Genomic DNA, 11,300 nt, shown 5'->3' on the forward strand with positions numbered 1-11,300 from the left:
ATAGCATAAACTACTGCACCCACAGCTGCTTTAGCTGTGTAAGGCTACCAACAGTAGAAAGTGATAAAAGAGTAATTTTACTGCTTAAAGGCAATAGTATCTGTCAGTATACAGAAGCAGGCCTTTAAAACAAGGCCATACTTACAAGTTAATATTCAGCACACAGATGCACTTTGAAAATGCTGTGTTCTGCTTTTCAGAAACCTATAATTGTCTGCAATCAAAAAGTTTGTTATTGATAAGGTGTGGTCCTATTTGTCCTTTTTGTTGGCAGCATGCAAGACGACAGTTTAGAATCCTCAACTTCAATAACTCAGCTTCTGAGAGAAAGTTACTTAGCTGAAACTAAACATCAAGGGAAGAGTGAAAGAAGCAGATCAGAAACAGCTCCTCACAACTTCCACTATGGCAACGCTTCCGGTGATCTAGATGAGGTAGCTGCCCAAGATGACCTTCCAGATCTCTCTGCCTTTTTGAGCCAAGAAGAACTAAATGAAAGTGTAAACCTTGCAAGACAAGCTATTGATCAGAATCCACTGGAAACTAAGCAGGATGAGCTTCAGGCACATTCACAGCATCCCCCAGATCTGCTGAAAAACACAGGAAAACACAAACAAATGGCCCATTCTCCAACTTTGAAAACAGCAGACAATGGCCTGCACTCAAACTTTTGTGAGGACCATGTCAGAAATACAAAGGGCTCCAAGGGGAGCTCTCAAGATCTAAAGCACCACCTCCCTTCTGAATCGGAATCAAAAAAGGAATTCCTAAACAAGGCCGCAGATTTTATTCAGGAGCTCTCATCACTTTTCAAAGCTCACAACTCTGAAAGAATAAGACCCCGAACATGCAAAAACTACAGGAGTAAGAAAGGTAGCTCTAGCCTATCTAGCACATCCGTAAACAGAGAAAGGCTTTCCATTCCAGTACCTCAAGACTTGGAAAACAAAACAGAGAAAACACTTGAAGAAATAGATGATCAACAGGAGGCAAACTGGGAATCCATCAGTCAATTAACAAACGCAGAGCTCAAACCAGAGTCAGAATCTACATCTGTATATTCCGATGAGCCTATTGGACAACCACCACACTTTACTCAAAAATTGAAGAGCAGGGAAGTTCCTGAAGGAACCAAAGTGCAATTGGACTGCATTGTGGTAGGGATCCCAGCACCTGAAGTCAGGTAAACATACTCTGCACTTGTCATTTTGTATTTCTCTAACCGTAGGTGTATGCCTTACTTTTTCCAGGTATTTTGATGCATACGTTTCAGTATTCTGTAGCAGAAGTTTAATGATCTTGGTTGTTAAAACTGATTAAGAAAACAAATTGCTTTCTTTAAATCATACAGAAGGTTGCTTATATTTTAAGACAACATATTTGGGGACACATTACTTTTTTTGAATTTTAAAGAAGTGTTTTTAAATACTGTACTTCCATAAGTAAAACAAAGTGCTAACTCCTTAGTGAAAGATGTTAGTTATCTTTCTGGAAATCAAGATTGATTGTGTTAAACTGGCTAAAAATGCGAATGGCCATGATACTGTCAGACATCAGCATGAGGTGGTTGAGATGAGTGAACACAGGATCGCATAAACCAAAAAATGCATGCATTATCAGAGAGGAAAGGAGTTAATTTAAGATATTATATAAATAACCAGGAGCAGGTCAGTTCTAATTCAGATTCTGACAATGATTCTGTTGTGACCTTAGAAAAAATTCTTGTTTTATCAAGTATAAGACACCATTATTAACTGATTCATGTTCTATGACTAGCCTGCTAATTCTGATACTTTAGTTTTCACCTATATCTATGAGGATTTTGGATGTTAAATAAGTAACATTTGCAAAGATTACCAGAGATTGCAAAGATATGAAATGTGAAAAAGCTACACTTTATTTATCAATGACATCAGTGGAATGAGAAACACATTACTGTACCTTGTAAGTTTTTCTTGAAAATTCTTAGATCTCACCAGCATTTCTAAATCTAAAATTGTTCATATAGAGCTCATTAGTCAAATTTACCTCCCATTTAAAGTGGTGGAATTATATTTCCTTTGCTAGGACTGTACCAATCCAATAGAAAGGAAAACTCTATTCATCTTTTAAAGACATACTATACATTCTTGCATCCTAATATCTGAAGTATCTTAGTCTAGATGGTTGCTGATCCTTTAATAGGCATTTAAGAAATCTGTGTTGCTCTTCTAAATATTGAGAAGAATTATTTGCATCTTCATCATCTAATTAAAAGACTCGGAGCTTCACAGATGGTCCACTTTTTCCAATTGTCAGCTTATTGTCTTCCTTATATACTTAGACAACGCTGAGTACAGCATTACTACCACTTCTACTGCAGTCAACACCTTTTATCATCTTTCTCAGTGCACTAATAGGCACAATCATCAACATCCAAAGATGGAAGCTCCAAAGATTTTTGTGGTAAAGAATCTTTGTCTTCCACTCCCTTGGATTTCTGGCACAACAGCTGCTAATTTTTCAGAAGGAAGAAGCTTTTACAATGCAGTATTAAGTACATAGGAACAAGGACCTACAAATGAATCCTCTTGTTATTGACAGCCTTGTCATGAAGACGAGAAGTTACCCAGTTCACAGGATCCCTGAACTGGGACTGCCAGACTATTTTGCCCCACTAGTGCCTTCAGTAGTAATATGTAGGTTCTCAGTCCCTAACAAGACCTTGACCCACAGTGCCATGCAGGGTATCTTGTCCATGACAGGAATGTAAATTTCCAGAGGACTAAATGATTTGTTTATAGAAGAGGAATCTGTTCTAAAGCTAGAGGAAATACTTTGTTTGGGAAGAATATGCTTTCTACTATGCATCATGTCTAAACTCACTGCTTCAATTAACAATTTTGAGGCATTCCTTTGGTGGAGCCTCTGCCATTATAATTGTTGTATTGTGTTCAGCCCTTAAATTCATAGAGAAATCTGATAAAAATAGAAAACAGAGCCAGAAATTTGGTGGGGGGGTGGGGGATGTTGACTAAAACCAGACAGGAAATATCATCATCCCTTAGATATTAGCAACACTCTCTGAAGACTTCTCTTGCTTATAAAGTCTTTGAGACCTATTTCTCCAGGCACATGTCTTGATAAATCTTTTTTATATTAAAAATGGCAGTAGGATCCCTCATCATTCATAGTTTATAACACAGAGAAAACCACTGAAATAATATTCTCTTATGAGAATATTACCTGTACACAACTCAATCTGACTTCGTGTTCAGAAAAGGTGAACACTGAATTGCTTGTTTATAGACATATACTACAGTGCACGGTGTTAATTTTATGTATTTCTCCAGCATGTCACAATGCCATCCTTATAACAGCACATCATGCCCATGCCATTGACACACACATAAAACTGACAAGGTGTTCATGCCATCGAATTTAGGCATTTAACAGCTATCTGAATTAGAAGCTGACACTATAAAGTCACTCAAGCTTTGCAAAGGCAGATCAGAGAACCTAGGAACAATGACTCATCCCATGGAGTATCTAGGGATGGCCAGGATGCCTATGCAACCAATTCAGGGACCGCTTCATTCCACAGAATTGGATGACAGGTATCTTTGTAACTTGAGTCTTCTTTTATCCCAACAAAACTGAAGGTTTTCAACTGAAATTTCATTTCAACATTTGATTTTGTTTATTTTAAATAATAAAATAAGCTACTTATGTGAATGACAGTCAGTATGGGAACTGTTACACTTTTATAGAATAAGTATCCATCAGACATTTTCAATGACAATACACTGCTGCCAGGCACAGTACTGTTCCAAACAGAAATGCAACCCTGGTTTACTGACTCATGCTTGTAGCCAGATCAGGGTCTCAGAGGAGCTAATACAGAAGCCCAGAACTTACATGCTCCAAGGCCACAGGTAGTGGGGACAGGGAGAAAGAAGCCCCTTAGGCTCAAAAAAATATTGGGCTCAGTTTTCAGTTTTACAATTTAAACTAACAAATAAAAGATAAATCACAAGGTGATAAGTTGTGATTTATACAGCACATACATAGTCCTTGTGTGTGTATGTATGTGCTGTATTAAGGAGAAAGCTGGGAATGTTAGCTGCTTGAACAGTTTCCTGATCATACTTGTTAACAACTTTTGTCCTGTTCATCCAAGATTCTTTCAACTCTGCCAATGAGTACGAGTAACACTAAGAAAGGGTGTAAAATAATTCACCTGCGTGAATGATAAATATTCATGTGCTTCCAGTGGCAAAGGCCTTTTTAGTCAGTGCTACAGCATAAGGAAACTAGAAAATGTAATGTGCTTTGGGGTATGTGTTCCATTAACTATGGAGACATGAGAATGCAGGGTTTTGTTTTTGTTTTTATTTTCACAAAGAATAGTGTGTGCCTTTGATCTGCTATGCAAAGTTTCAAAAATGAAGGAGGCGTCTTGTTGGCCACAGTTGTGGAACTGTGTCTGGAACTGGGCTCAGAATTAGCATATCTTGCTTTGAGGGTAACAGTTTTTCAAGGTTTGTGATGAGTTAGGTTCAGTATCTGTAGAGCTGGGCAAGGAGAGAAGAATTCTAATAGATAAGCAAGAGAGGTAAGAAAATCAGTAGTCTCAGAACAGGACTAACTGGCAAAGTGGCAACTGATGAAAGAAAGCTTAAGGCTGACCAACTTTAAGTCATGATTTCTTCTTCCTTCAACTTAGCTGAATGATCAAGCTCAATAAACAAGCATCCTTTGGACCCATGTGTGGTGATGCATGCTTGCCTGTGTCCTTTGACTTAAAATGGACTTCCTAACCACAGAAAAGAGTCAATCCCAAGTTACTTACAATACTCACATACACTCACAATGTAGAAGTGGTACTGTGGGAACCCAGAGTATTGTGAAACAAGACATGATTCAACAAGCTCTGTAATGTAGTTTCTCAGTCAACACTAGGAACAATCTGATGGTTAAACAAATGTAATGGGAATTAAAAGAGAGAAATTAGAGACAGGAGATTTAGAAAGAACCTGATCACAGGAATGGAAAGGACTGGAAATATGATGGACAGATACCATGTTTGAAAGCAAGACAGTACAAAAAATTGATGATGTAAAAATGGTGTAACTGTAATTCATGATGGATTAGGGTCAAAATATCATTGGCAATGATACAGCATTATAATCTACATGCTTGGTAGGTAACTGTCTGGTCTAAACAAGGGCTCACTGAGGGACAGCAAATTGGATGGTGGAACAAGATAAGAAACCAGGAACTGATTTTAAATATGAATATGGATATGGAAAGCTAAATCCTACTTGGCTGAATACAGACAGACCTGTACAATTGCTTAAGATAACTCAGTCTTAATGTAACACACTCACATGTTAGAGGACGCTTGTTAAGCCCACCTGTCTAGAAAGAAGTTTAAATTAAATGTTACCCATTTTTCAGTATCATTGGCTAAATACAGTGTCATATGACAATGATTGACACTGTAGCATATGGGCCTCTAGCTAACTCAAACCTTAGCTCACAATTAAAGAGCACTACTATGTTTATTGATTCATTACTTTGACTATACTGCAGATGAGAAATAAGCATTTAAGAGAAGTTTTTCTTCATATTTCCAAACCGTTAAAGGTTTTGATGACCTCTTTCTCATGCTTCCTTCTGCAGCTTTGTTTCTGTATGAGTAATGATAGGTGTGACATTCACTCCTCTCTGTGAGGAGAGCACTCCTTATTCCCTCAAGTTCAGAGGTGCCTACATTTTTCCAAACTGTTTGGCACATCACTCTTAGGTTAATTTTACTTATGAATCACATCGCATGGTTTGGCATACACAGCTATCCTGAAAGTGTCATGAGGATTTGAAGTTCTAAAAACAGGCTGTATGTCATAAGGTTTCCATGAAAACATTCTTTAACATAGGCATACAAAGCTTAAAAAGTGCATTTTAGTGCTGCATTGTTTAAGGAGACTGGAGCTGCAACTAATCACAGAATTTTAGAGACTCAGAAGACATGTAAGACTGATTAAGATTTTTTTTCCTGGCTGCCAAATGAAAACATTTATCTGGTTTAGTGCTCGAAGTCTAGAGAGCCAAACTTCTCTTACATGCAACTCCAGTCAAGTCAATGGATCAAGACCTAGGATGAATCTGGCACAGCAGATGACACTGCTTGTGCTTAATGTGAACCTGCCTTGTATGATGAAGCTATCATTACAATTCATGGCAGGAATGAAATGTCAGTGACAGAGAGCATTGCTACTTCAGTCATGCCACATATCTCAATGTCAGAACTCCCCTTGGAACTGACATTTCATTGCTAACACGTACAACGTTTGGATGGTAAGAATAAAATAAAATGTTAATAAGCAAAGATTGGCCATGCCAAAGATTTACATAAAGCTTAATTTCACAAAAGAGAATTGTTTTTCATTTATAAGCATTTCAAAGAGATAACATACATGGAGAATGTTCTTTTTCTCAGCTTAATCTCAAAATAACTTTATGATGAAAATAGTGACTAAAGAATGCACTGCGTAGAAGAACTAAACATTTGAAACAGAAGTTTATTCCTGAATTATTAAATCACTTATGTTGCAAATTTTGAACTAATCAAAGTAAAAAATAACAGCAAAGAAAAGAATTAACTCAATCCTGCTTCACTGCCTGAGTCTACTAAAGGAATATACTACTGACATACTACTAAAATAATTGGAATAAATAGCTTACATGGTGTTTTTAACTTAGCTTATAGGAAATTAGAATTGTGCCTCACATAGGTCTGCAATACAGACTTATCTTCACACAAAGACACACAAGGGTTAATTGGAAAAGATGATCAGTAGTAATACAAAGAGTTATTTCATCTTATTAGTGATTCTATCACAGCATTCTGTGTAATGTGTTTTGCTTTATGTGTCACTTGAGTGAGGAGCCTCATTTGAGTGAACACAAAAATAGAATATCACTGTACTATGTAAGTTAATGTTCTGAAAAGATGCTGCTGTAAATGAGATAAAATTCTAGAACATGGGTATTCTCTTGAATAGTTTTTTGTATCTGCTAAAGTTAACATGCTAAACCAAGGCTACATTGTAAGAAGAAGGCATGCGGTAGGTATATAAAAAGACATGAGTAAGTTCCATGACTCACCTCCCAAAGTACACAGTTGCCTATATGTATTACACACCTAAAAGCAACTTGTACATTCACATACCAAATTTGTGCTTGTAGTCATACAACTTCTCTCCTGAAAATGTGACCATTTTCAATTATCACCAGTTGCAAATCTTGAAGGCAACAAAAGAATAAACCATATTGTGCACAGAATAAAAAATAATTAAAAAAAAAAAAATCCCCTTTGGGACTACAGGAATCCTATGTCATTTCCTGGTCTGGAATTTAAAACTGGCACTAATCAATTTCAAAGGACATTTTCAGTCAGCCCTGTAATGCACATTTCCATACTTCTCCATTGGGACTCCTAAACATTTCCTCTACTTACTCATGGTAGAGTTGTTCCTTTATCCCAGGCACTAGATATTTCTGTCCTGGTTTCCAAAGACTCCACTACTAGCTATGGTATCTGTATCTACATGTTTATAAAGACAACACTGTACAGAAAAGTAAATGTGATATGCACTTCTGTGGAGCCAGTCAAAAAAGCTCCACTGTATCTTATTATTAGCGGGGGAAAATACTGAGTTTGGGCAAGTCATAGTGGGCAAAGTCTAAAACAGATGTCGTTCTTCCGTCTGAAGAGGTTGGTATTAGAGGATCTGAAAGGTTCCTGACTGGACTATGATGGAATATGAACACTATAGCTCAATCAGAAGCTGGAAGGATCATCATTTTTAAAGGAAATGTATTTTAAATGGAAGTGTAAAACAATTCTGTCAAAATAAATATGACATAAAAAGCAGGATTTGCAAGCTAAATGTTAATGAAGATTCATACAATCTACTAGAAAATAATGGTAACGGTACTGTGATAGTGAAATCCTTTAAAAAAAAGGTAGTTTGCAAATAATAATTTTAAGACCCCTGATTTCACGTTTTAAAAATTATTTTTAAGTGCTGCATCATACCTTCTAAAATAGATAGAGAATGGTAGATAGAAGATAAAGATACAAGATAAAGACACAAAGATAAAAAAGATAAAAAAGAATGGTTAGATGCTCTGGAGAAATATATAAATATACATACATATATATGCATAATTTGCTCCATTTTTATGCTCTTCCATAAATGTCTGCTTTTGGCCACTGTCACATCAGTATGCTGGGTTAGGTGGACTTGTAGTCTGAGCCAGAACACCTAGTAAGTTCTTATTTATCTTTTCACATGTGCTAGCTCACCTGGCATCCTAGTGTATGTGCTGTTATAATTCCCTTTTGTATGATGACAGCTATTTCTTAAATTTCCAAAGGTGTTGCATGTTGTATGGGTTTGGTTAATATCCAAAACACTGTTTATAGTTGCGTTGTGAAGCACCTTAAACAAATTCCATTGAGGTTTCAGAAGCAGCATGAATGGCTGCTGAAAGCTATCCTGAAGTATAGTCCTAGGCAGACTGTCCACTGACAAAGTACCTTTGACCATGTCGTTTTGCCCATCAGAGTTGTAGAAAACCTAGTAAATGTTAAACTTCAAAGGGACAGAGGAATACACTTGATGTTGAGGCTCACACTGAGTTCAAGCAAGCACCTGTGGCAATTTAAATGCATCTGTAGCTTCCTGACTGTCCAGTCTCTTCTTTTATGGTTATTAACATTTACCAAGAGTGATATATAAGAGAATTTGTATAGTTCAGTTACCTGAAATTCACTTATCCAGTGTCCTGGTGCAAACCCATTTTCATGAGACCAAGACTGGGGCAGCTGGGCCTGGGAACACATTTGAACCTGCCATCCTCACTTCAGAGTGAGAAACCTCTAGCAAAGAAGTCAGCATCAGGATTTTAGCATTCTCAAATGGAAGAGAAATTAATGACTTTGGTTGAAGTTCTCCACATAAAGCAGTGCCAGTTTCTCACTGGTAAAACCCTGCAAGAAGGATGTGGATATATTTTAGTAAATTGTACTTAGCTGTGAAATGTCAGGGAAGAGAGCTTGGACATTTTACACCCTACTGGCATCCTCTTTTAACATGATGCTATTTACTAAATGACTGTCTGTTGTAATCAGAAATGTTAAATTTATAAAAGTAATTTTCCTGGAGACATTTTCAATTCTTGTTACAATGAAGGCTTGTAAGAAAGGATAAGCAAGCAGATGTAGACACGAACCGAGTTCTAGCTTTCTAGCTACAAAGGTTTGCATTTCTAAAAGGGGAAATTGTGTTAAGCAGCATGATTCATTCTATAGTGCAGGAGTCTCCCCCAGTAACAGGCAGATCTGTACACTTTCCAAGCTGTATATTCAAGTCAGTTGACTGGACAGCTACAGATCACACTAGTGTGCAACTCAAAGTGGACTGGAAAATACCCTGTCTACTTTAAAAAAGCCATGTTGAACAGCTAGGACTGATGGTGCACAAATAGGGCATGGTTTACTTCTTAGCTATGTAATCAGCATTTAAATTCTAGATTTGTACTCCTTTGAGGCTCTTTTTTCAACTCTACGTTGCACTTCTATCAAATTCTGGTTTTCCACTGGTATGGCCTGTCTTACAGATTTTTTATTTTTTTACCCTAAGATATTAATTTGGGCTTTTCTTCATGTGCAATTTGTAGCACAAACTTCTATAAAAAGTTGTGCTTCCAAGAGGTGAATTCAACTGAATAATTAAACAAATTTATTTATTAATGTTTTTCTAAATTATCTGAGATGGAAATGTAGTGAAGCACCTTGTAGTATGAGCCACAAAGTAGGAATTATTATAATTTATTACTCAAAAATGTATTTTTATCTCTTTCACAACTGATCTTATTTTGTGTGATATATAATAGTAAATACATTTGCCATTGCATTGATAGCATTTATATACACTCAGAAGCTGGCAGGTACTTTTACCAAGCTACAATATAAAGATGGATGAAACAATTATTCATCTTAAAAAGTCAGTTAAATAAAAAATGTCAGTGTGACAGTTCCCACCCACAATGCACAAGATGCATTAATCAACCATATGTAGTTAAGAAAGGAGCAGTAAACAGAAAATACAAATATTTTTGTGCAGTTTTATATCTACGTTTGTGAGAAAGGTTATAGTAAAAACACACACGCGCCTTAGTTTGGTTCTTCAAATTCAGCTAATTATCAAAAAAACATATAGCTATTTCTGAGTATTATCCTAAACATTTAACTCTGGATCCCTATGCATAGTACTACCGCTTCTCTATAAAACCTAGATTGTCTTATTAAATTTTACTCTGGTTCTGCAAACCCACCTGCTTTTTCTTTTTCTGTTCTGTCTTCATATTAACAAGCAACAGCAATGAGGCCTGCTCTCCTCTCTTACTAGCTCTCAGATTGAGTGATGGTTACTGTCATTTGGTGCTTTTTAGGTGCTGCTTTTACTTTTGCTTGGATTCCTGCATTTTCTACTGAAATAACCCTTCTGAACACTGAGGCACATAGGAATGCCTTAGATGAAAGCATGACGTCTCTAAAGGGCTGAGTATATTCTTGGATGTGTAGCTGAGTTTAAGAGAGCAACACAGCAGTATGATGCAGAAAAGAATTCAAGGTCCAGCTGTTTCACTGCCCATGTCCTTGTAAGGAAATGCCTCTATATCGTAATAAATCACTTCTCTTTCCTTTTATGCCATCTTTTATAAAAAGCTGATTGTCTTAAAGATATAATAAAACAGAGAACAATATTACAGTAAATTTCAGCCACATCCTGAATGAACGTGAACTTTGGAATCACAAGTTTCAGGGGAATTTGTTAACTTAGGTGTGTTTTTTATTTTCTTGCAGTTTAAGCAACAACACAGAACTGAATGTACATCAAAAGAAATTCAGAGCTGAACTAACAGCATTCCAAATTCAGAGCTCTTCTACTCTACTGTTGAAATCTGTGTATCAAGAAAAATATGTGCTAGAATCACTTATATACGTTAGTTTCTTAGTATGTTTAAATACTGCAAAGAAAGGAGCTCTATTATTTACTGTAGTTGAATATTATGAAAAAAATAAATATTTTATTCCTATGACTATTGATTCTACACTTACCTGCAATATTCTGTCAGAATCTTCAGGCTAATACCCACCCCTTTGAACAATGTCGTTCCATTTGTCAAGTTGATTGCATTGATACACAGTGTATTTTGCCTTGCAGGTGGTACTGTGAAGGGAAAGA

At 36.5% G+C, this 11,300-nt stretch overlaps 1 protein-coding gene across 1 annotated transcript in view; it reads left to right on the forward strand.

Moving 5' to 3' along the window:
* Positions 1–275: 275 nt before the first annotated feature.
* Positions 276–11,300, forward strand: part of MYPN (myopalladin) — a 48,301-nt gene continuing 37,276 nt past the window's right edge. Inside the window, 2 exon segments of the mRNA XM_010023570.1 lie at positions 276–1,183; positions 11,280–11,299. Of these exon segments, the coding sequence (XP_010021872.1) occupies positions 276–1,183; positions 11,280–11,299 (928 nt within the window).

This window comes from Nestor notabilis, unplaced genomic scaffold (assembly GCF_000696875.1).
Source record: "Nestor notabilis isolate BGI_N333 unplaced genomic scaffold, ASM69687v1 scaffold12501, whole genome shotgun sequence".
NCBI classification, from domain to species: domain Eukaryota; kingdom Metazoa; phylum Chordata; class Aves; order Psittaciformes; family Psittacidae; genus Nestor; species Nestor notabilis.